We start from the raw sequence: 27,093 nt of genomic DNA on the forward strand, positions 1-27,093 counted from the left end.
TACTTCGAGCACCGTCGTCGCGCTCCTAACCATGTCGCTGCCGCCACTGCCCGTCCACCCCTTTCGTTTTCGTCCAGCACCAGCCGGTCGCCAGCGTCGCCGTCATCTACCCTGACCACTTCGTCTACTCCGACCACCGTTGGTGACATCGGCTTCATGCCGATTGGCGCCACAACCGTCGTCGAGTCTCTTTCTCTACTGGCCCTCCGACTCCTCAACATGGCGTATAGCTCGTGCAGGTCCCTCATCTATGCATGCCCGGTGCTGGCAACACCGATGCGTGCCTTCATCCACGACGTGTCCCCGGGCCTGGCAAGCCTGGTGCGGCGCTTTGTCAACTTCACCTTCGTCTGTCTTCGCATGCCTGGTGCTGGCAACACCGACGTGTGCCTTCATCTACGACGTGTCCCCGGGTTTGGCAAACCCAGCGTGACGCCTCGTTAACAACATCTTCTTCCCGACGCACCACTACTTCGACACCACTGCGCCCATGCTAACTTGGCGCCCCCTTGCCCCCGCGGCTCCACGACGACTTGCTCGACACCGACCACCCCAACTCGACATCGACCACGGCGTTCTTCACGCGGCTACCTCGACCACGGCTACACCATCCTACACTCTTGGCTACCTCGACAACGGTATAAAGGGCTACCGCCTTGCTTGAGCAACCTCGTCGGTCTCCACTCTAACCACGACTTCCGCGATGCATGGACCATTACGACTGTGGGGGGTGTCCGTCGGCTTGCCTTCGGGTTCTTCTCCACTCTCACCATCGACGTCGCTGCCATTGTGACTGCGGGGGATGTTGAGTATAATAATTACTAGGAAGTATATGATAGACTAGGATTTGTTCCTGCCTTGACTTGTACTCCAAGATGACCATGTACTCCTATATATATGCTCATGATGCTCAAACAATACAATCATCGATTCCACCAATCTCTCTCTATCCCTTCTAACACATATGCTGCAACCATTATTTTATAAACAATTTTTTGTCTCAGCGAATTAGGTAATATTTTTTATTGTGTTCTATGACATGCAACAAAAAAATGATTATGACCATGTTGTATACACTCATATGGCAGCAAACTTTGTCCTTTTTTTTTAAGTATATTACTCCCTCCATTTCTAAATATAAAACTTTTTAGAGATTTCAATATGGACAACGTACGAATGCATATATGTATATTTTAGAGCGTAGATCCACTCATTTTGCTCTGTATATAGTTTATATTGAAATCTATAAAATGGTTATTTAGGAAGGGAGAGAGTATGTTGCAAGGTTTGCTTAGTCGACGGCCCTGACACTTTGCAGCGTGAAGGACGCATGGGCAGCCATGAGCCAACAAGAGAGCCAGAGCTGAATGCCTGAATCCGAAGTTGAGGAATAAAAGGTAACGATCCGTTGAGCAGTGCTGGGATCCACCCACATGGACGGGTTCTACTTTGCAACGCTGTTTGTGCTAAAAGAAGCAAACGGCGCCGCGGATCCAATGGACAGAGTTGAAATCATCCAACGGCTACCAACCCGGCTGTCTCCTACCTCCAGCCCCGCCTCTGCCCTCCACCTCTCCCTCCTCAGCCATGGCCAGGCCACCATCCCCCTGCCGCTGTCGCCTCCATCCTCTTTGCTGCTGCTCGCCTAGTACCGCTGCTGCCTCCTCTTTGCTGCCGAGCAGGAACTGCTGCTGCCATATCTTTGCTGCTGAGCAGGACCTGCCAGGGCCAATATCAGATGGTGTTGTTCCAGTAACACGTGAATTTCCTGAACATCAGCAGACATGAAAAACAATGATGTAAATGTATTGTACTGTACTGTAATGCACAACCAGGCAGTAATTGACTGAATTACAGTAGAATGATGTGGTAGATTTTGATGTGTAAAACAATGTACTCCAGGAGTACTGTACTGTGAAAAACAATTAGAGTGAAGATGAGCTTGCAACTGAACATCTAGAGAGGACCTGAAAAACACAAACAACATCTATTTTCTGATGTACTAGATCCAAAGAAAAGGATAAAACAAAAGAGAACTGGTTGGATAACATTTATCTTTATAGTGAAGAAAATCCAGTAATATTTGGTCCGGATTTCTGTACCAGATCATGGTTCTTACTAACAAAATCCTGTTTGAGTGTCGATTAGAAGAATCTGTTATCACTTGCTGGAACAGGTTAAAGCTTTTCTTGTTCCTTTTCTGTTAATTCTTTGTAAGTTGATACTCCTAATCCCAGGAGTATATGTTACAGGAAGTGCAAACCACAAAGGAAAGAATCATAATCCCAAATTCCTCTCCAGCAACCTGAAACTGTCATAATTAACCGAACAAATTTCAGTTAATTAACTGAAAAGGTTTCATTTAGTTTTAATTAAAGAAAAAAAGATTCATTTAGTTTTAGTTAATGGAAAAGATTCATTTAGTTTTAGTGAAAGCAAAAGGTTTCATTTAATTAAAATTAAAAGAAAAGTTCCAGTTAATTTTAATTAACCGAAGATGTTTCATTTAGTTTTAATTAAAGGAAAGATTCCTTTAGTTTTAATTAAAAAAGTTTCATTTAGTTTTACTTAAAGTAAAGTTCCATTTGTGTAGTTTCATTTAGGAGTAGCTACCACTGCTTTCAGTAGCAGTACTGAAACTTGCCAATTGGCAAAGTACTTCTGCAGTAAAACTACTCCTAATGCAAGCAAAATTTGCACTACAAAAGTTGCCATATGCAAGCAAAACTACACAAAAATACTCCTGCAACTTTTCTGTACAACTACACAAAACTGCTGGAGTAAAAGCAACAGCAACATCACATTAAGAAACTACTCCTATTTCAATGTGAATAATGGAGTACAGTAGCAACATCACATTAAGAAAGTGAACAAATGTATTGAACCTACTCCTGACTTGCACAACTACTCCAACTACTCCTGATCAAGGAGCTCCATCACAGTTGTTTTACAGAACTGAATTTCAGTACAACTACTCCAACAACACAAAAGCAAAATGGAGTAGTTCAACTACACAAAACTTGCCATGTTAAACTCTTTGATTTTGATTTTACCAGTAGTTCTTTGAATTTGATTTACAAAACTTGCCATGCTTGATTTACAAAATGGAGTTTACCGGTACAAACTCTTTGATTTTGATTTGTGTACTGCTCAACTATGTTTGTTTTGAGGCTGTGATCTACACTCTCGACCTCTGAAATACGCAAGGCCGCAGCGAGAACGCAGTTCACTTCTGGCCGATCCAACGTGCAGAACAATTAAACTGAACTGATTTAGCTACTGAGGAAATAAGCAGTGACTGATTCAACTGAACTAAACTTATTTAGCTACTAAAAATAGCAAGCAGTGACTGAAACTGCAGATACAAGTACTACTGTCGGCACTCCCTGTTTCTTGGCCTGCTGAAGAAAGAAAGCAAACAACCAAATTCAGAGTTTACCACGGCTCGCAAGCAAGCAAGCAGGGCATGAGAGAGAGCAGAGGAGGGGCTTACCATCAGCTATGCCGGAGTGGAATAGATGGTGTGACAGATTATGTGGGTGCTCATTGCACTGACATGGCAACAAAGAGCTCGATGTGCTTCCCCATGGTGCCTCACCGCCTCCTCGAGCTTCCTGTCATCGTCATCTTGCCAGTCCAGGACCAGCCAAGAGAAAAAGTGTGCGCCGTAGCCGATACCAGCGCTGAACTCCTTTGCATTGCCTGCACCTTAAGCTCTGCCGTCATTAGAGGAACTCCGCCAGAACCTGCTACTTCACAGAACACCAACTGGGGGTGACTTTCTGCTGCTGCCAATAAATCGCAAATACTGCACTACCCACAGCTAAGACCTCCGGACCTGCATCTATTTTTGAACTTGTTCATAATTTTGGGCGCAGATCATCATTGCAACGAAAGCCCTGTACAACACAATTTCTTCACCGGAACATTGCTAGGCTAGCTAGCATGTGAATGGGCATACTATGCTCCGCCGTATTCATCATAGGAAACCACAAGCTGAGCAAGAACAAAGGGTGCTGAACTGAAGAATGATATGCTTACAAAGTACAGAAAGTGAGGATATTTCCGGACATTCATTATTAGTACAGTGTATTACACAGGGCTCTGCCTCTTTTTCCTGTCCTGTTTTACTTGGTGGAGGTGTTCTTGATAAAGCCACACGACGGTCAGCAACTCACCGCCGCTGCCAAGCTTCCTCGCATGCTCCTCCCTGTTGCACCGGTTGGCTGCGTAGAACAGGAAGTCCAACCACAGCCTTTGCAGCATCTGAACCTTATTTTCCTTTCTACGAAGCAGTGTATTCGCAATAGTGCGTGCATAACTGAGCCTAGGATTATTGAAGTTGGGGTCTTCCAGCTCTTTCAGTATGTCAATGGCGATCTCCTTCTCAAGCTCAGAAGGTTTCCAGCCACGGTGATGGTGTGGTCGGAACAAGTTCTTCAGCACAGTGCAGATGTTGTTGCCACGAGAACCAGCAACGTGTTTACTGCTTATCTTCTCCAGTTGTTTGCAGGTTTGCTCGTACAACCAGTTTTGGGGAAGGCCTGGTAGCATGCCGGGGTAGTCCACGAGGAGGAACATCATGTAGTTGGACAGTACGCTGACTAGCTCCACATCATCATCAGACACGTGATGGCCCTCTGTTGCAGCAAGGATCAAGTCGGTGGCGATGTGCCAGCTGATGACGCTCTCATGGAAGTCAACTCCATGAAAGACATTCAACTCCTTCAACAGCCCAGGGTACTGCTCTTCATCCAGTGCCATTTTGCCCCATCCAGTCCTGAGCAAGCCCATTGTGTTCATATCAATTGATGTGACATTACTCCATGCATACTTCTTGACCTTCTCCGGGACATCAATGGTCCACAACTGCCTCCTGTCCCACCACTCACCAAGGCTCAGCATCTTGGACAGATTGCCTAGGCATTGACTCATCGGATCCACCTGTCTGGCACAAGACCGCAGCATGTTGCGCTGCCCCATGGTGCCTGACCACCTCCTCGAGCTTACTGTCATGATCATCTTGCCAGGCCAAGACCGGCGAAGAGAAAAAAGTGTGTGCCGAAGCCGATGCCATCTTCCAGCACACAGAGCAGAATGCCGGAGCCAATCCCATTGTGTGGTACACAAGAAGGCAAAGACCCAGCTTGACCCTAGTGCGACAAGGAGCGATTTCGTCTCCAGGAACAAGGCGCCACCCAACAAGGTGTACGTGATGGCAACATCAACTAGGCTGTAATCATCTTTGCTGCTCAACTGGAACAACACGAGAGAGGTGGCAATGGCGGGCGGCGAGATGACACGGATGCAGTAGCCAACCCAAGTGTGGACTGCGCCTGCCTTTGTGTACAGGATATCATACATGAGGGAGAGCTCCATCTCCATCACCCTCCACATGTGTTGACGGTCTTTCGAAAAGCCCTGGATTATTTTGCTATCCTGAGAATCCACCTCATTCTGGCTATCTGAGTCATCCACCGCAATCACGCAATCAACTATCCCACGCTTGCAGATATGAAACAGGGAGTGAGCATGCTGCAGGACTAGTTCGTCATCGTTGTACCAGTCTTGATACTCAGTGTAAAATTGCTGGTGATGTATGTCATGTGACCGTACCTTGAGAGAGCTCCGGAGGCTGCTGAACTTGGCGGACCGGAGCGCCCATGTCCTCTCCCCATACTTTGCAGCACCGACAACAGATATCAAGATGGCAGCCACCATGAGGAAGGTCCCGCTGCCGACAATATGCTTGTATAGGACATATCCAGCACCCAGGACCTGGACCAGAAGGCTTAGCAGGTGGCGCCCCCAGAGCTTGCTATCCTCAAGGGCGTAGGCGGTGATGTTATCCGGGCCGCCGAGGTGCAGTAGGAGGAACGGCACCCAGAAGGCGATGAGGTGGTGGTCTTTTGTTGCGCCGCTGAAGAGGAGCTGGCCGGCGGCGTATGTCGCAGTGGAGTCGGACAGCTGGTACGCCACCCAGAGGGGGAACCTCAGCCAATTTGAGCCGTCTTTATGCCGACGGATGTTGGCAAAGATATGGAGCATGACCTGGAAGCAGAGGCTCAAGAGAACCCCGATCTGCGACGCCCAGTCATTCCAGAAGCCCAACGGCCCTCCAGCCATTGTTGTGAGCTTGATCCTGCAACGCGATCACTGCAGATACGTAAAATCAGTAATGACAATTAAACAAGGTAAGAGCGCAGCCTAATTGCATATAGTGAGCTAGGAGATGGCAAAGTGGCGGCATGATACCTGCAACTCTGAACCTGCACTGGAGAGTATGACACTGCTTGCTAGTGAGTCCAGATCAACTGAGTGGTAGCAGTAGTAGTCTACTGGTGAATGAATATGCTATCCATTTCCATGTTACAGGAGCTAGCCAACAAGGGATGCCAACTAGACACATGTCCACTCTCAACAAGTAGCCAAAGAAGCAAGAAATTAAGAACACCCATAACAGCGAGGAGTCGCATGTGAGGGTACGTGCTGGATGCACACATTTTGAAGGATAAATCAGATGAGGTGCATAAATACAGTCTCAAACATGTGCCTGCATCTGGACACCACACTGTCGTACAGTCCTATAATTGACTTGAGACCATGGTAGTGTGCAAGCTGCATTCAGTCGACCAACAATACTCTATTCCCAGACCATGTTATGGCAGGCCGGCTGCCGTCCAAAATAGAACAAAATTTTAGAAGAAGTAAAAAAACACAACTTTTTTCGACGGGTTAAAATGGGTTCAGATGTTGATAAGGAAACACGGCGGAGGAACTCACATGGCAGCAGGTCGGGCATGGCGGAGTCGACCGCGGGCGCCGATACATCCGAGAGGCGCCTGACTGATGTGCTCGCGGTCGGTCTAGCTAGGCGCCGCGCCTGAGGACGGCCGCCGTCGCCGACCGGAAGCTCCACGCGAGCAGAGCGGCGACGGGGAAGCTACATGGCACGGGTGGTCGCGGCGGAGGCGGCTGGTCGTAGCTACGGACGGGAGGAGGCGCCGAGGCCGAGGAGCGGTCGCGGACTCCGGCATGGCTGAGCAGAGCGCGATTTTGGGATGACCAGATTTGGGGAATTTCCTACGGAGACGCCGCCATGGCTCCACGACTGGCCCCGCCAAAGATATTGCCCAGCCACGCGGTCAAACCTGGCCGTATGGGCCGTGCCACCTGGGCACGGATTTTTCGCAGGGGCTGGCCCGTGGTCTTTTATGTTAATATATTTTTGTATTTTTTCTATATTGTTAAATTTCTTATTTTTTCTGAATTTTTACTTTTTTCCTTAATTTCTACTCACAAGGCTGAAAAGCAGCGCAGGCCCACAACCGTGTGATACGTCTCATATCTATAATTCTCTATTATTTCATGATATATTTATATCATTTTGGTATAGATGTACATCACTTTGTATTATTATTCCAGACTAACCTATTAATACAGTACCATTTATTGCTTTCAGCTATTTTTGAAATTTTCAAGAAAATCAATTTTATCGGACTCAATAAAATTTAGGAAAAAATCAATGGAAGATTTACATCTAAAGGGACCCGGTAGCAAATGACATAGGTCAGCGGGCACACAGGGGCCCCACGCGGCAGAGGGGCGGCCTTGTCGCATGGCCTCCGTGAAGCTCTGATTGCCTCTCGGTCGCCGTGCCTTTATATACCTCGAAAACCCTTAGGATTGTATCGCCTGAAATTTTCTGTTGCCGCACACCTTTGTTTCTTCGTGATCCAATCTGGAGGCATTTTCTGAAGCTCTGCTGGAAGGGGGAATTCTTCACAATGACCATCTCAGTAGCCATCATGATCATCTACGACTAGTTTCCTTTAGACTATGGGTCCATAGCAGTAGCTAGATTGTTCTCCCTTGCTTCTCACTACAAAGATCACTTGAGGTGCCATACATGATTGTGATCCATCTGATATAATTTTCTGGTGTGTTTGTTGGGATATGATGAATTGTCACTTTGAGCAGTTTTATTCATGAATTCTATTGAGATCTATATGGTTCTTTTGTTGCATAATCCTTATTCATATATGCTCTTTGATCTATTCTCTCTTTCTGCTGGCTCGAGAATTTATCACTTCTTGTGGACAGTTTTGACTTGGTTTTCACCGTGTTTTTGTTATTTCTCAGTTATTTCTAACGCTAATGCTTACAGAAAGAAGGAACCCATTTTTTCCATTATTTGGAAGGAAAATACATTATGGAAGGAAACCAAGCAATAATACACCAAATCAAGCCATTTGAAGCAACATCCATATTGGAAGATTTCGCACCAACGGCTACTGAACGCAAGATGGCCACTGGTATGAGCACAAGCACTCATACCAGGCGCCACATGCTCCTCCCCATCTACAGCAACAACTTTCGTAAAGGGACATTTGGCATCAGAGAGACCTAGCCGCCCCAGTCCATCCAGAATAGTGGGAGAAGAGATCCAAAGAAGAACGACAAGAGATATAGTTCGTTATGTTTCCCTATCTCCATTTCATCACTCAGTCACCATTGTAAGAGGAATTCCAAATTGTAAGATTAGGGTGTGTAACTCTATTCATCTTATTGTGGATCTTCGCCACGACCTCCACGCCCAACGCCACCACCAGGCTCACCGGTGGTCAACCGCTTCTTGAGCTTCTAATCCTTTGTGGCCTTCGCTTTGACGCGGTGAGTTTGCCGCATAGCTGAGCTGATCTTCTTGGCGAGTGTGATGCTCGGGTCCTCCGGCACCTTTGTCGGCTCCACCTCCAACATGTTCCCTGACGGTTCCATGCGGCGGCGGTGGAAGGAAGGAGAGGGTGGGAGTAAAGAGCGGGAATTGGGCAGAGAGCAGCAGGGGGTGGAAGAAGAGAGTGGAGGATTTTGGCGCGAAAACAATGTGGGATGCTCCAAAAGCGTGGGCTCTGCCTTCCTTTTGGGTGGACCAGGGGGCAGAGAGTGACGTTTCATGTGTCCAGACTCCCACAAAGCCTCCCCCCCATGTTTGTCTCCGATTTGAGGAAGAAAACTGATGCGGAGCATCCGACGATCATCCTCATGTACACTCGAGCCTACGCCATTGGACCTAAGGTGAACTCGCTCCTTTCTGAATCTTCCCTTTCCATTCATGTGAGACATTGTTGCTACCTAATGCAAGGACACTACATATGCCTAGGTACCAAGGAGACCCTCTCGGAGATGCTCGGAATGATGGACAAGTCCCCAAGTACAAGGATGAAGGAGCACGACGAGAGGAACCGGAGAAAGGCTATAGGACCCGGACATCCGGCCCCTCCCGCAAGCCCGGACATCCGGCACCAGCCCGGAAATCTGGCGCCCATCACAGAAGGCACCCGAAGCTGAACCACGTCAGCCCGGACATCCGGCCAGAGGCCCGGACATCCGGCTCTTCCCGAGCCGCCGGACATCCGGCCCCCCTACCCGGACATCCGACCCCGCCTATCCAGAGACTACAGAAGTTTGCACCGCCAGCCCGGACATCCGGCCCCTCCTGAAGCCCCGGACATCCGGCCCGTCGCCCGGACATCCGGCTCCGTCTGTCTGCGCACAGTAAAGGGCCGAGGCCCGTGTACCCCTTCGATCCCCTAGACTATATATATACTCCTTCTCCTCCATCTTTCTAGGGTTAGTATTGGTTTAGCTCATATGTGAGATAGAGCATTGCTCATCCAGACGGATCTCCTCCTCGAGAGAGACTGCGGCCCCTCTTCGGAGACGATCCACGTTGGATTCAAGACCCCCTCTTGGGCGCCCCCCTCAAGACCTCCTCACGGAGAAGAACCGGTTACCCCTTGTATCGTCCGTTGTTGACTTTGGATCGTGTATCTCTTTGTGTTTCGAGGATCTAGCACATGTGTGATTGTTCTTGTTGGTTTGAGTGATTCTCTCGTGTCATCCCCTCGTGTTTCCCCTCATGTTCTTCGTGTTCTTAGTTGGGGTCCGCTCCTTTCGTGAAAGATCGGCCATATAGGGTTCCACCCTACATCATCTTGGATTAGAGCTTAGGTTTATCATGAATTTGGAGCCTCCCCGTTGTGTTTTTTAGCCTAGTTTTGTTGATTTTGTCCCAAATTCGGAAATCCCCACCATAAAATAGCCCCAATTTTTTTTGTGATTTGTTGATGAGATGAAGTTTTGTTGATTTTGATCCGTGGATTTGCTTGGTTTCAAGTGGATCTAGTTTTCCCCCATCTTTTCCCCCCTTTCCATCCACAAAATCCATCAACTTTTGCCCCCGAAATCATCCATTTCCGCCGCAAATCGAGTTTCGAAGTCCAAATCCCGATCTGGAATCGTCGGGCCGGACATCCGGGCCATCTGGCCGGACATCCGGGCCCCAAGCCGGACATCCGGCTCCTGGAGGGCAAAATCGCGCAAGTTTCTGGACATCAGGTCCCGGATATCCGGCCCCGACCCCGGATGTCCGACCCCTGGGATATCAGCCTCCCGTGTTTCACCGTTTTGTCCATAACTTTCACATCCGGAGTCCGATTTTCGCGTTCTTTAGCTCGTTGAGTAGCTATTGACATCCTCTATCCATCTAGATAGGTCCCATCACCATTTGACTCCATCAAATTTTTGGAACTTTGGCATCTGTGCCTAGGGCTTCCACCACAACATCCGCATAACCACCATCGACTTCCGCAATCTAACGAATGTTGTTCCCCTTTGCATTTGAGGTTGTTTGAGTTGTGATTTGAGTCTCCTAAGGTGTTTAGGCTACTTAGGGACAGTTGCTTCTTCATCAACCACCACCATAACTTCCGCATAGGCTTACCCACAACACACTTCCGCCAACCCAACTTAACCCAATTTTGTTTGTGTTGAGAGTTGTGTCTCCTAATGTGTTTCGGCTACTTAGGGACCGTGTTTCGAACGCCGACACCGTGTATAGTCCATCCACCTTACCTTCGACTTCCGCATTGCGTCTCAAAACCCATCATTGCATTTCCGCAATCCCATTGAGCTTCCGCAAAACCACCACCGCTTACACTACCACCGTTTGACTTTTGTCCTTGAGATTTTGAGTTGTGGTTTTTCCATTTCCTAAGGTGTTTCGGCTACTTAGGGAAGAGTCTCCATCATCTTGGTATCTACATCAAGAACACGGCCACTCATCATCGCCAAGGACGGTAACCTCAACGACACCATTGTATATTCCCCTTGCAATTGCATTGATAACCCCTCGCCCATTTTGCGTCACTTGCCTATCGAGACTAGCCATTTGAGTATTGCCGGCAACGTTACTTGTGCACATTAGTGATCGATACCTCCCATTGCATACATACCATATCATATTGGTATCATATCATCCCTTGTGTCACAAGATTGTTCCCGCATATACACAATTGCTATCTTGGTTTGTGCATTTTGCAAAGTGGCCATACAAAAAAAAGAATAAGCTTTTAAGCAAAAGAGAAGAGCAAAGAACCTTGTAAGCAAGTGCCATAGCATCATACCACATTGCATATAAGATTGTCATATCCGATCATCTTGGATCATAACACCGGGATCCATACATACATAGCATACTTGGGATAGAAGTTTATCCATTTTGCATATCATAGGTTGTGCACAAGTGTCGTATCCGCCTATAGAGCAATCGTGCTAGCGTCTCTCTTGAGTTGTGCAACACGAGCGTTTTCCGTGGACTCCACATTTTGTGCTCATTCCTTGGTTGCACGACCCCATTTATCTATCTGTGTGTGTGTTTCCGTGTGCCATTCTTTGCTATTGGTCTACTTGTTTCACTTGCGAATTTGTGAATCTCTTTCAACATTATTGACTCTTGCTAACATTTTGCATCAAATTTTTGTGCCACTATCCTCACCGAGCTCCACCATAAGCCTTATTTGTGTAGGTGTGAGAAACCGACAAGAATTGGTACCAATTGTGCTATTTTCTTGTTACACATTGAGTGATCATTGATCCATCTTCAACATCGGTCAAGGTACATTTGGTATAAGTTCTTCTCTTTCTCCCACTCATATTTGCTCGAGTCTTGCGATGCATAGGCAAGGCATTTCATCTCCGATCTTCGACAACAACGACGACGCGAACAACTACATCACCAAAAATGTCCATCTTCGGACTACAACACGAAATGCAAGGCGCATAATCTACCTTGCGAGAGCGCCTCGACAACCTCGCCATTGACATACGACACTCCGAAGCAAGGAAAAGGGACTACATCGACACCAAGTTGGGCGAGCTAAAGGATCAACTACGAGACATGGTGGCCGACTACAAGTCTTCTTCCCCTTCATCATCCTCAAGGCGGCGGCGAGCAAGTCGATCATCTTCGGAGCACCCACGCGACGCAAGCGCAAGTCGTCCACGTCCACATATACATGACGACCACCATCACATTCGTGATCCACATCGTCATGAAGGGCAAGTCACCTCCAAGCAACATGTGCACGACGACGACGAACAACATCTACTACGAGCTCAAGCACGACAACGACACCATCAACATGAAGATGCTCGCCAAGCGCAAACGTACAAGTCCCAACAAGCCCTACTTCACGCCAAGTCCAAGCTGTTGGGGAACGTAGTAATTTCAAAAAATTTCATACGAACACGCAAGATCATGGTGATGCATAGCAACGAGAGGGGAGAGTGTTGTCCACGTACCCTCGTAGACCGAAAGCGGAAGCGTTAACACAACGCGGTTGATGTAGTCGTACGTCTTCACGATCCGACCGATCAAGTACCGAACGCATGGCACCTCCGAGTTCAGCACACATTCAGCTCGATGACGTCCCTCGAACTCCGATCCAGCCGAGTGTTGAGGGAGAGTTTCGTCAGCACGACGGCGTGGTGACGATGTTGATGTTCTACCGACGCAGGGCTTCGCCTAAGCTCCGCAACGATATTATCGAGGTGTAATATGGTGGAGGGGGGCACCGCACACGGCTAAAATATCGAATATCAATTGTGTGTAAAGAGTGCCCCCCTGCCCCCGTATATAAAGGAGCAAGGGGGAGGCCGGCTGCCTTGGGCGCGCCAAGGAGAGGGGGGGAGTCCTCCTTGTAGTAGGAGTAGGACTCCCCTTTCCTAGTCCTACTAGGAAGAGAGGGGGGGAAGGAAAGAGAGGGAGAGGGAGAGGGAAAGAGGGGCTGCGCCCCCCTCCCCTAGTCCAATTAGGACTCCTCATGGGAGGGGGCGCGCCACCTCCTGGCTGCTGCCCTCTCTCTCCCCTCAGGCCCCTAAGGCCCAATACTTCCCCGGGGGGTTCCGGTAACCCCTCCGGCACTCCAGTTTTTTCCGAAACTTCTCCGAAACACTTCCGGTGTCCGAATATAGTCGTCCAATATATCAATCTTTATGTCTCGACCATTTCGAGACTCCTCGTCATGTCCGTGATCACATCCGGGACTCCGAACAACCTTCGGTACATCAAAACATATAAACTCATAATAAAACTGTCATCGTAGCGTTAAGCGTGCGGACCCTACGGGTTCGAGAACTATGTAGACATGACCGAGACACCTCTCCGGTCAATAACCAATAGCGGAACCTGGATGCTCATATTGGTTCCTACATATTCTACGAAGATCTTTATCGGTCAAACCGCATAACAACATACGTTGTTCCCTTTGTCATCGGTATGTTACTTGCCCGAGATTCGATCGTCGGTATCTCGATACCTAGTTCAATCTCGTTACCGGCAAGTCTCTTTACTCGTTCCGTAATACATCATCCCGCAACTAACTCATTAGTTACAATGCTTGCAAGGCTTATAGTGATGTGCATTACTGAGTGGGCCCAGAGATACCTCTCCGACAATCGGAGTGACAAATCCTAACCTCGAAATACGCCAACCCAACAAGTACCTTTGGAGCCACCTGTAGAGCACCTTTATAATCACCCAGTTACGTTGTGATGTTTGGTAGCAGACAAAGTGTTCCTCCGGTAAACGGGAGTTGCATAATCTCATAGTCATAGGAACATGTATAAGTCATGAAGAAAGCAATAGCAGCATACTAAACGATCGAGTGCTAAGCTAACGGAATGGGTCAAGTCAATCACGTCATTCTCCAATGAGGTGATCCCGTTAATCAAATGACAACTCATGTCTATGGCTAGGAAACATAACCATCTTTGATTAACGAGCTAGTCAAGTAGAGGCATACTAGTGACACTCTGTTTGTCTATGTATTCACACATGTATTATGTTTCCGGTTAATACAATTCTAGCATGAATAATAAACATTTATCATGATATAAGGAAATAAATAATACTTTATTATTGCCTCTAGGGCATATTTCCTTCAGTCTCCCACTTGCACTAGAGTCAATAATCTAGTTCACATCGCCATGTGATTTAGCATTAATAGTTCACATCACCATGTGATTAACACCCATAGTTCACATCGTCGTGTGACCAACACCCAAAGGGTTTACTAGAGTCAATAATCTAGTTCACATCGCTATGTGATTAACACCCAAAGAGTACTACGGTGTGATCATGTTTTGCTTGTGAGACAATTTTAGTCAACGGGTCTGTCACATTCAGATCCATAAGTATTTTGCAAATTTCTATGTCTTCAATGCTCTGCACAGAGCTACTCTAGCTAATTACTCCCACTTTCAATATGTATCTAGACCGAGACTTAGAGTCATCTAGATTAGTGTCAAAACTTGCATCGACGTAACCCTTTACGACGAACCTTTTGTCACTTCCATAATCGAGAAACATATCCTTATTCCAGTAAGGATAATTTTGACCGCTGTCCAGTGATCTACTCCTAGATCACTATTGTACTCCCTTGCCAAAATCAGTGTAGGGTATACAATAGATCTGGTACACAGCATGGCATACTTTATAGAACCTATGGCCAAGGCATAGGGAATGACTTTCATTCTCTTTCTATCTTCTGCCGTGGTCGGGCTTTGAGTCTTACTCAATTTCACACCTTGTAACACAGGCAAGAACTCTTTCTTTGACTGTTCTATTTTGAACTACTTCAAAATCTTGTTAAGGTATGTACTCATTGAAAAAACTTATCAAGCGTCTTGATCTATCTCTATAGATCTTGATGCTCAATATGTAAGCAGCTTCACCGAGGTCTTTCTTTGAAAAACTTCTTTCAAACACTCCTTTATGCTTTGCAGAATAATTCTACATTATTTCCGATCAACATTATGTCATTCACATATACTTATCAGAAATGCTGTAGTGATCCCACTCACTTTCTTGTAAATACAGGCTTCACCGCAAGTCTGTATAAAACTATATCCTTTGATCAACTTATCAAAGCGTATATTCCAACTCCGAGATGCTTGCACCAGTCCACAGATGGATCGCTGGAGCTTGCATATTTTGTTAGCACCTTTAGGATTGACAAAAACTTCTGGTTGCATCATATACAACTCTTCTTTAATAAATCCATTAAGGAATGCAATTTTGTTTATCCATTTGCCAGATTTTATAAAATGCGGCAATTGCTAACATGATTCAGACAGACTTAAGCATAGATACGAGTGAGAAACTCTCATCGTAGTCAACACCTTGAACATGTCGAAAACCTTTTTTCGACAAGTCTAGCTTTGTAGATAGTAACACTACTATCAGCGTCCGTCTTCCTCTTGAAGATCCATTTATTTTTATGGCTCGCCGATGATTGGGCAAGTCAATCAAAGTCCATACTTTGTTCTCATACATGGATCTCATCTCAGATTTCATGGCCTCAAACCATTTCGCAGAATCTGGGCTCATAATCGCTTCCTCATAGTTCGTAGGTTCGTCATGGTCAAGTAACATGACCTCCAGAATAGGATTACCGTACCACTCTGGTGCGGATCTCACTCTGGTTGACCTACGAGGTTCGGTAGTAACTTGATCTGGAGTTACATGATTATCATCATTAGCTTCCTCACTAATTGGTGTAGAAGTCACAGGAACAGATTTCTGTGATGAACTACTTTCCAATAAGGGAGCAGGTACAGTTACCTCATCAAGTTCTACTTTCCTCCCACTCACTTCTTTCGAGAGAAACTCCTTCTCTAGAAAGGATCCATTCTTAGCAACGAATGTCTTGCCTTCGGATCTGTGATAGAAGGTGTACCCAACTGTCTCCTTTGGGCATCCTATGAAGACACATTTCTCTGATTTGGGTTTGAGCTTATCAGGATGAAACCTTTTCACATAAGCATCGCAACCCCAAACTTTAAGAAATGACAACTTTGGTTTCTTGACAAACCACAGTTCATAAGATGTCGTCTCAACGGATTTAGATGGTACCCTATTTAACGTGAATGCAGCTATCTCTAATGCATAACCCCAAAACCATAGTGGTAAATCGGTAAGAAACATCATAGATTGCACTATATCCAATAAAGTACGGTTATGACGTTCGGACACACTATTATGCTGTGGTGTTCCAGGTGGCACGAATTTGTGAAACTATTCCACATTGTTATAATTGAAGACCAAACTCGTAACTCAAATATTTTACTTCTGCGATCATATCGTAGAAACTTTTATTTTCTTGTTACGATGATTCTCCACTTCACTCTGAAATTCTTTGAACTTTTCAAATGTTTCAGACTTGTGTTTCATCAAGTAGATATACCCATATCTGCTCAAATCATATGTGAAGGTCAGAAAATAATGATATCCGCCGCGAGCCTCAATATTCATCGGACCACATACATCTGTATGTATGATTTCCAACAAATCTGTTGCTCTCTCCATAGTTCCGGAGAACGGCGTTTTAGTCATCTTGCCCATGAGGCACGGTTCGCAAGCATCAGGTGATTCATAATCAAGTGATTCCAAAATCCCATCAGTATGGAGTTTCTTCATGCGCTTTACACCAATATGACCTAAACGGCAGTGCCACAAATAAGTTGCACTATCATTATTAACTTTGCATATTTTGGCTTCATTATTATGAATATGTGTATCACTACGATCGAGATCCAACAAACCATTTTATTGGGTGTATGACCATAGAAGGTTTTATTCATGTTAACAGAACAACAATTATTCTCTAATTTAAATGAATAACCGTATTGCAACAAACATGATCAAATCATATTCATGCTCAACGCAAACACCAAAGAACACTTATTTAGTTTCAACACTAATCCCGAAAGTATAGGGAGTGTGCGATGATGATCATATCAATCTTGGAACTACTTCCAACACACATCGTCACCTCGCCTTTTACTAGTCTCTGTTTATTCTGCAACTCCCGTTTCGAGTTACTACTCTTAGCAACTGAACCAGTATCAAATACCGAGGGGTTGCTATAAACACTAGTAAAGTACACATCAATAACATGTATATCCAATATATCTTTGTTCACTTTGCCATCCTTCTTATCCACCAAATAGTTGGGGTAGTTCCGCTTCCAGTGACCAGTCCCTTTGCAGTAGAAGCACTTAGTCTCAGGCTTAGGACCAGACTTAGGCTTCTTCACTTGAGTAGCAACTTGCTTGCCGTTCTTCTTGAAGTTCCCCTTCTTCACTTTGCCCTTTTCTTGAAACTAGTGGTCTCGTCAACCATCAACACTTGATGTTTTTCTTGATTTCTACCTTCGTCGATTTCAGCATCACGAAGAGCTCGGGAATTACTTTCGTCATCCCTTGCATACTATAGTTCATCACGAAGTTCTACTATCTTGGTGATGGTGACTAGAGAATTCTGTCAATCACTATTTTATCTGGAAGATTAACTCCCACTTGATTCAAGCGATTGTAGTACCCAGACAATATGAGCACCTGCTCACTAGTTGAGCGATTCTCCTCCATCTTTTAGCTATAGAACTTGTTGGAGACTTCATATCTCTCAACTCGGGTATTTACTTGAAATATTAACTTCAACTCCTGGAACATCTGATATGGTCCATGACGTTCAAAACGTCTTTGAAGTCCCGATTCTAAGCCGTTAAGCATGGTGCACTAAACTATCAAGTAGTCATCATACCGAGCTTTTGTCAAACGTTCATAACGTCTGCATCTGCTCCTGCAATAGGTCTGTCACCTAGCGGTGCATCAAGGACATAATTCTTCTGTGCAGCAATGAGGGTAATCCTCAGATCACGGATCCAATCCGCATCTTTGCTACTAACATCTTTCAACATAATTTTCTCTAGGGACATATCAAAATAAACATAGGGAAGCAACAACGTGAGCTATTGATCTACAACATAATTTGCAAAATACTATCAGGACTAAGTTCATGATAAATTTAAGTTCAATTCATCAAATTACTTAAGAACTCCCACTTAGATAGACATCCCTCTAATCCTCTAAGTGATCATGTGATCCATATCAACTAAACCATGTCCGATCATCACGTGAGATGGAGTAGTTTCAACGGTGAACATCACTATGTTGAGCATATCTACTATATGATTCACGCTCGACCTTTCGGTCTCCGTGTTCCGAGGCCATAACTGCATATGCTAGGCTCGTCAAGTCTAACCTGAGTATTCCGCGTGTGCAACTGTTTTGCACCCGTTGTATTTGAACGTAGAGCCTATCACACCCGATCATCACGTGGTGTCTCAGCACGAAGAACTTTCGCAACGGTGCATACTCAGGGAGAACACTTTTATCTTGAAATTTTAGTGAGAGATCATCTTATAATGCTACCGTCAATCAAAGCAAGATAAGATGCATAAAAGATAAACATCACATGCAATCAATATCAGTGATATGATATGGCCATCATCATCTTGTGCTTGTGATCTCCATCTCCGAAGCACCGTCATGATCACCATCGTCACCGGCTCGACACCTTGATCTCCATCGTAGCATCGTTGTCGTCTCGCCAACTATTGCTTTTACGACTATCGCTACCGCTTAGTGATAAAGTAAAACAATTACATGGCGATTGCATTTCATACAATAAAGCGACAACCATATGGCTCCTGCCAGTTGCCGATAACTTGGTTACAAAACATGATCATCTCATACAACAAAATATAGCATCATGTCTTGACCATATCACATCACAACATGCCCTGCAAAAACAAGTTAGACGTCCTCTACTTTGTTGTTGCAAGTTTTACGTGGCTGCTACGGGCTTAGCAAGAACCGTTCTTACCTACGCATCAAAACCACAACGATAGTTTGTCAAGTTGGTGCTGTTTTAACCTTCGCAAGGACCGGGCGTAGCCACACTCGGTTCAACTAAAGTGAGAGAGACAGACACCCGTCAGTCACCTTTAAGCAACGAGTGCTCATAACGGTGAAACCAGTCTCGCGTAAGCGTACGCGTAATGTCGGTCCGGGCCGCTTCATCTCACAATACCGCTGAACCAAAGTATGACATGCTGGTAAGCAGTATGATTTATATCGCCCACAACTCACTTGTGTTCTACTCGCGCATAGCATCAACGCATAAAACCAGGCTCTGATACCACTGTTGGGGAACGTAGTAATTTCAAAAAAATTCCTACGAACACGCAAGATCATGGTGATGCATAGCAACGAGAGGGGAGAGTGTTGTCCACGTACCCTCGTAGACCGAAAGCGGAAGCGTTAACACAACGCGGTTGATGTAGTCGTACGTCTTCACGATCCGACCGGTCATGTACCGAACGCACGGCACCTCCGAGTTCAGCACACGTTCAGCTCGATGACGTCCCTCGAACTCCGATCCGGCCGAGTGTTGAGGGAGAGTTTCGTCAGCACGATGGCGTGGTGACGATGTTGATGTTCTACCGACGCAGGGCTTCGCCTAAGCTCCGCAACGATATTATCGAGGTGTAATATGGTGGAGGGGGGCACCGCACACGGCTAAAATATCGAATATCAATTGTGTGTAAAGAGTGCCCCTGCCCCCGTATATAAAGGAGCAAGGGGGAGGCCGGCTGCCTTGGGCGCGCCAAGGAGAGGGGGGGGAGTCCTCCTCCTAGTAGGAGTAGGACTCCCCTTTCCTAGTCCAACTAGGAAGAGACGGGGGGAAGGAAAGAGAGGGAGAGGGAGAGGGAAAGAGGGGCTGCGCCCCCCTCCCCTAGTGCAATTAGGACTCCTCATGGGAGGGGGTGCGCCACCTCCTGGCTGCTGCCCTCTCTCTCCCCGCAGGCCCACTAAGGCCCAATACTTCCCCGGGGGGTTCCGGTAACCCCTCCGGCACTCCGGTTTTTTCCGAAACTTCTCCGGAACACTTCCGGTGTCCGAATATAGTCGTCCAATATATCAATCTTTATGTCTCGACCATTTCGAGACTCCTCGTCATGTCCGTGATCACATCCGGGACTCCGAACAACCTTCGGTACATCAAAACATATAAACTCATAATAAAACTGTCATCATAGCGTTAAGCGTGCGGACCCTACGGGTTCGAGAACTATGTAGACATGACCGAGACACCTCTCCGGTCAATAACCAATAGCGGAACCTGGATGCTCATATTGGTTCCTACATATTCTACGAAGATCTTTATCGGTCAAACCGCATAACAACATACATTGTTCCCTTTGTCATCGGTATGTTACTTGCCCGAGATTCGATCGTTGGTATCTCGATACCTAGTTCAATCTCGTTACCGGCAAGTCTCTTTACTCGTTCCGTAATACATCATCCCGCAACTAACTCATTAGTTACAATGCTTGCAAGGCTTATAATGATGTGCATTACTGAGTGGGCCCAGAGATACCTCTCCGACAATCGGAGTGACAAATCCTAATCTCGAAATACGCCAACCCAACAAGTACCTTTGGAGCCACCTGTAAAGCACCTTTATAATCACCAGTTACGTTGTGACGTTTGGTAGCACACAAAGTGTTCCTCCGGTAAACAGGAGTTGCATAATCTCATAGTCATAGGAACATGTATAAGTCATGAAGAAAGCAATAGCAGCATACTAAACGATCGAGTGCTTAGCTAACGGAATGGGTCAAGTCAATCACGTCATTCTCCAATGAGGTGATCCCGTTAATCAAATGACAACTCATGTATATGGCTAGGAAACATAACCATCTTTGATTAACGAGCTAGTCAAGTAGAGGCATACTAGTGACACTCTGTTTGTCTATGTATTCACACATGCATTATGTTTCCGGTTAATACAATTCTAGCATGAATAATAAACATTTATCATGATATAAGGAAATAAATAATACTTTATTATTGCCTCTAGGGCATATTTCCTTCACAAGCTTCATGTGCATAAGAGAAGACCGCGAGACGAGCACCACCAAGACGGAGCTACGGCTACACCAACCACTTCGGCATCTTCGCCAAGTGTTCTCAAGGCATCTTCGCCTTTGGACGTACGGCATCTTCACCTACTTCCCGTGAGTTCGCCTACATCGATATCTTCAACAACAAGGCGACCACCTACAAGCGAGGGCGACACTTCCATCTTCGGAAGCCCCTCAAGGAAGATGGCTGAGCATGGGAAATTCTGTTCGGTCATGGAGACGAGCTACGAGGTGCCACATCATATGGGCCTCCATCAACAAGACGGCGACAAGAAGGTTGAGCATGGGACTATCCCTTCAACAAAGGCGGCGATAGGAGTTGAGCATGGAGACATTTGCACCAACATCTCTCCGACACCCACATATCATGAGATGACCCAATTGCCATGTGAGGAGAGCCACCAACCCATGAGTGAGATGAGTGACTCCACCATACGTGACATTGAGAATATTTCCTATGAGAGGATGAGTGTGACCACCACTAGCCCCACACATGAGAGCATGCCACACATCTTATGTGAGGTTGAGCGCCATTTGAGTGACTCCACCAACAATATGAGTGAGAGCATCTTTGAGGGAGTGAGTGAGCCACAACACTTAGTGAGTGAGGTAGTTGAGAGTGCACATGAGGCCACTATGATTTTTAATGACTTAACCTCTACTCCTAGTGTGTTTTCTTCTTTGGTGCTAGGTCTCCTACATGACGACACGCCTATCCTCGACGAGTTCATACCTCCAATGGAAACGATGATGGCCATGGTGGATGATGATGAACCCCCCACATGGTACCATCAAGTTGCAACCTCACCTACAACACATGAGCTACACTCCAAAGGTAACATAGGTGATGGTGCTTCTCTTGTCCCACTAGTGGACTATCCCACCAATGATTGCTTGCATGATGTTGATCCACCTATTCCCATGCTTCATGCTAGTGAGACTTCTTCATGTCATGACTTACCAATTTATGATGAATATGACGATGAGCATGTTGAATTGCCTAGTTGTGATACTATGCTCCATAGGATATCATGTGAAAATTCTTTTGGTCACATCATGTTTGACAATCCATTGAACTTGTCATATGCTATGAGTGAGATCTCCCATATTGCATCATTTCAATCTCAACATAGTAACTATGCATGCCCCATTAAAATAAATCCCATTTGCACTTACACTAGTAGGAAAAGGGGCTTTTACCCCGGTTTGTAAGGGCCTTTTGTCCCGGTTTTCGAACCGGGACTAAAGGGTCATTACTAAAGCCCTAACCCTTTAGTCCCGGTTCTTACACGAACCGGGACAGAAGGTCCTCCACGTGGCCGTCGCTGCAAGCCCAGGCAGGGGGGGCCTTTGGTCCCGGTTGGTGCCAACAACTGGGACTAATAGGCTGGGCCTTTTGTCCCGGTTGGTGTCACCAACCGGGACCAATAGGCAGGGCCTTTTGTCCCGGTTGGTGTCACCAACCGGGACCAGTAGGCATCCACGCGCCAGCATTTCAGGGGCTGGGGTTTTTGTTTTTTTTAAGGGGGGGGGGGGGTTGGGGGGTTAATTTAGGTGTTTCATATATTGTGTTAGCTAGCTAATTAATAGAGAGAAGTGTCCTCTCTTATCTCCGTGCTTGGTCGACGCTACGTACTATATACGTATAGAGAGGACTAGACACGCTAACTAGTAAGCAAATGAAGGAAACAGAAGATCGTCATGAACATATGCATACGGAGAGAAGTGATATCGACCACCTCTCCTTCTCCGAGAGATTGGTCGAACAACAAGTTCTCGTATGTCTATCCGACACTACCGGCTACATATATACAATAATTATCTCTTACAATATAATCTCCTAATTATATATGAACACAGGGTCCACATAGTATTCTCCGTTTTCAGCGATCACGTGGTCAAGGAAGAATGCCGCCAATTCCTCTTGAATTCCTCGCATACGATCTGGTGCTAGGAGTTCATCACGCATCTGAAAGATCTAATTTGAAGAAGGGGGTCAATACATATATATATGAATAAATGAAACTCGACACAAATGATGGTAATAAAATAAAATTGTGAATATTATTGCTTACGCACTTCATATTGTTCGTCAGAGTAGCCCCGCTCACAGGTCGTGTGGCGGATGGACTCGCAAACGTAGTATCCACAGTAATTATTCCCGGGTTCCTGCCACAACCACTTTACAAGAAATAGAGGTCGATCAAACTGATAAGCAGGCATGCTAAATGGTATTGATGAAACTAGCGCTTGAATCACTAGGAGATGCGCGGAACATGCTACTATAGTACTTACTTTCGGGTGTCTAAACTGCAGCTTCTTCGGCAGTCCCGGAGCTTTTGTGGTGAGTTTTCTCCAAACCCTGCCAGACAAAGAAAACAATTACTTGATATCAGGAAATGAACAAAGTTGCTGATATGGTGGATAATGATCGATTTAACTTACTTCTCGAGCATTTGAGTCATGTTCGCATAGTCCTGGGGATCTTTTCGTCTCGAGTCTAAGACGGTTACTACTCCCTGCTCAAGCTTAATCTCTAGGAGAATATAGTGGAAGCTGCGCATGCATGCATAAGTCATCAATTACATTACCATAACCTGGACTAATAAGGGAAACCGAATATGCACAAGACAGTAACACTCACTTGAAGTTGTAAGGAAAGAGTAGTATATCTTTGTTTTGATTTAATACCAACGATCGTAGCAAGTTGGCCTCGGCTTCTTTGGGATGTTTTTCAACCGTATAAGCATCTATGAGATTTGTGTTAATGAACCCAATATCACCGATTTGTCTTTTCTTCAATTCGGCGATCTTCAATCTGCATAATATAGTGAGGATAATTATAAATACATGCAATGAAAGAGCTGACCTATATAGGGAGACTTAATGACAGAAGTAGTACTACTTACAGACAGTAGCAAGTGATCGTTGTTTTATCGAGGGCCTTTTGATTGTAAAACTGGAAGAAATCCTCAAATGGAACATTCAGCAGTTCAATTCCAATGAGGTCATGCTCCGGTTTAACTCTCAGCGTCAAAGTATCCATACCATCAGACTCTCTGCAGGTTTTCATGTACCAATCATGTAATCTTCGCATCATCGTTGTTAGAGATCTTTCATCTTTGATGAGAGGCTTCCCGTAATGGTATTTGTGTTCGTCCACCTCCATGATTTCATATTGTATATCGTCGGGCAGGTAATCTCCAAGATTGCTAAAACCGGCCACCATCCTCGGATCATTAGCGACGATGTCTTTTGACACCTTGAGCGGGGGGCACGATTGGTTCGCTTGTTCGCCGAGCTGGGCAATTTTTTTCCCAGCTCGTCATTCTTTTAACCTCTTATCACTGACAGTACTTCCCGACCGCTCCGGTTCGGCATATGTCTTTGCAAGAATGCGCTCATGGTTGCCTCTCGGCGGAGACTTTGGTGGTTTTGTCAGGGCGGCCAGAGTGCGCTTTGCTTTCACCGGATCTACCTTCTCCTCCAGAGGTGGATGTTTCTTTTCTTTCACCCCGTCAAATAAGTTTGTCACTTCGGCTCGCACAATCTCCCTGGTTTCCTCCTCGGTCGTCTCGTATGGTAACTTCTCTGGAGTCTTCAGAGAAGGACCGAATCTGTATTGCCTCCCGCCTCTGGCAGCTGTACTGCTAGACGCTGGCAGAGCAGACGGAGCGGCTGCGGCTGTCTTCTTTCCTTGCTTACGAGGCGAAGGAGAAGGACTACGACGTGCCGGAGCAGCCGGAGCGGCGGCGGGTCTCTTCCGCCCTTGCTGACGAGGCGGAGAAGGAGGAGGCTGGCTGCTCTGGCGCGCCGGCGCAGGCGGAGAAGGAGGCGGAGTGCTGCCACGCGCGGGAGAAGGAGGCTGAGTGCCCTGATCACTCGCCGGAGGAGGAGGCGGAGGAGGAGGAGGAGTGCCGCCACGTGCCGGAGAAGGAGGCTGAGTGCCCTGATCACTCGCGGGAGGAGGAGGCGGAGTGCCCTTACTCGCCGGAGCCGTCCAGTTCGGAAGGTTGATGAGCTCCTTCTACCATAGGCATGGAGTCTTCAGAGCAGAACCCAGCCGAGTCTCCCCTTCACCGGTAGGGTGGTCAAGCTGGAGGTCCTCAAATCCCTCCGTTATTTCATCCACCATCACCCTAGCATATCCTTCTGGAATCGGCCGGCAGTGGTAGGTTGCGCCGGGTTCAGGAGGTAAAACAGAGCCAACAGCCGCCTTGACTTTGAAGTTCTGCCATTGCGCCATAAGGTGGCAATGTTGAGACTCCGTGATAGCATCCACGGGGTAGCTAACAGGAGCCGTCAAGACATGCTCCGGCTGAAGTAGCTCGGTGGAAGCCACGCTGCTTCTCCGCTGAGATGGCGGTGTAGCTGAGGGGGTAGTTTCGGCATGTCGATTGCCATCTCGTTCCTCTAGCGCTTGAACACTTTCGTGCAGCTTCTGAATTTGGATCTGCTCCACTTTTTTCCTCCTCTCCTGGCTTTTGTAACCGCCCGCGCCCGGAAAACCAGCCTTCCACGGAACGGAGCCTGGCGTGCCTCGTGTCCGTCCAGGGTGCTCAGGATTCCCGAGGGCCATTGTGAGCTCGTCGTTCTCTCTGTCTGGAACGAACGTCCCTTGCTGCGCTACATCGATATATTGCTGAATCTTCTTGACTGGTATTCTCAAAAGCTCGTTCGTCCAAACGCACCTCCCTGATACAGGGTCCAAGGTTCCGCCAGCCCCGAAGAACCAAGTCCGGCAACGGTCTGTCCAGTTCATTGTCTATGGTTCGATCCCTTTTTCAAGCAGATCATTCTCAGCCTTGGCCCACTTAGGCCGGGTTTTGAGGTAGCCACCTGACCCCGTGCGATGGTGAAGCTTCTTATTCGCAGCATTCTTCTTGTTTGTCGCTGACATCTTCTTACTCTTTTCCGATGTCTTGTGGGCCACAAATGCGGGCCAGTGATCTCTGATCTTCTCATACCGGCCGATGAATTATGGTGTCTCTTCTTTGTCGACAAACGTTTTCAGCTCATTCTTCCACCTCCTGAATAGGTCTGCCATCTTCTTAAGAGCATGAGACTTGATTAATTGCTCTTTAACTGGCTTCTCCGGACCCTCCTCTGGCGGTAGGGTGAAATTTGCCTTCAGATCAGTCCAAAGATCATCTTTCTGCATATCATTGACATAAGACACCTCAGGGTCTTCCTTCTTAGGCTTATACCATTGGTGGATGCTGATCGGGATCTTGTCCCTAACTAGAACCCCGCACTGAGCAGCAAATGCATCCTTTGTCCGGATGGGTTCAATCGGTTGGCCGTCGCGCGCGATTGCTGTGATCTCAAACCTTTCATCCGAGCGCAACTTTCTCTTCGGGCCTCGTCTCTTTACCGAAGTTGTGCTCGATCCGGAGGGCTAGAAAAAAGAAGAAAGACGAGTGTTAATTAATATGTGTACATACCAAAACAATGAATGCATCAATTAGCTAGTCAGCACAGGCTTAACTAATATATTTACCTGGCCGGACTCTGTTCGGTCACCGGAGCCGTCACCACGGGCTCCTTCTTGCACCAGCATTGGGTCACCGGAGCCATCATAATCATGTCTTTGCTCCTCCACTCTTCGATCATCGTAGCCTGCTTCTTCACCCTGTTCTTCCAGACCATCATTGTCGTTAAGATACGACAAGATATCACCTCTGGCTAAGATTATGTCCCCCAACACCTCTTCTGCTTGCTCGTCTCGTCCGTGCTCCATTGTTTCTGCAAATATTACAACATGGCAATTATTACACAAACATGACAGCAGGTGGTTAGTGCAAACGTAGACCTAGCTTATTCCGGGTTTGGGGTGGCCTCGGCAACGCTTCAAGGGTAGGGGCGCGGCGGGAGGGGGTAGGAGACCGACATCGTTTTTTTCTAGGGTTTGGGTGTCCTC

The 27,093-nt window shown here is 46.6% G+C and overlaps 1 protein-coding gene across 4 annotated transcripts; it reads right to left on the reverse strand.

Annotated features, from left to right (window-relative positions):
• Positions 1-1,234: 1,234 nt before the first annotated feature.
• On the reverse strand, positions 1,235-7,119 carry LOC109734896 (uncharacterized). Of its 4 annotated transcripts, none has more exons than XR_012201708.1 (3): positions 3,839-3,996; positions 3,494-3,746; positions 1,235-1,768 (listed from the first exon to the last, which is right to left on the reverse strand). XR_012201708.1 is itself a non-coding variant. In XM_040401510.3 (3 exons), exon 3 carries the CDS (start codon positions 6,124-6,126, stop codon positions 4,093-4,095), a length of 2,034 nt encoding a protein of 677 aa, XP_040257444.1. In that variant the 5' UTR covers positions 6,127-6,156; positions 6,256-6,673; positions 6,784-7,101; the 3' UTR covers positions 3,956-4,092. The 4 variants fall into 4 exon arrangements, 2 of the variants coding, with proteins under 2 accessions (XP_040257444.1, XP_040257445.1); XM_040401510.3 differs by lacking the exons at positions 1,235-1,768; positions 3,494-3,746 and adding exons at positions 6,256-6,673; positions 6,784-7,101 and having other exon boundaries at positions 3,956-6,156; XR_012201709.1 differs by lacking the exons at positions 3,494-3,746; positions 3,839-3,996 and adding an exon at positions 6,784-7,007 and having other exon boundaries at positions 1,501-1,768.
• Positions 7,120-27,093: the final 19,974 nt, after the last annotated feature.

This window comes from Aegilops tauschii, chromosome 2 (genome assembly GCF_002575655.3).
Source record: "Aegilops tauschii subsp. strangulata cultivar AL8/78 chromosome 2, Aet v6.0, whole genome shotgun sequence".
NCBI classification, from domain to species: domain Eukaryota; kingdom Viridiplantae; phylum Streptophyta; class Magnoliopsida; order Poales; family Poaceae; genus Aegilops; species Aegilops tauschii.

Excerpts from the sequence above, each read along its gene's own strand:
- LOC109734896 (XM_040401511.3), bottom strand. The coding sequence starts at position 6,126 with ATGGCTGGAGGGCCGTTGGGCTTCTGGAATGACTGGGCGTCGCAGATC.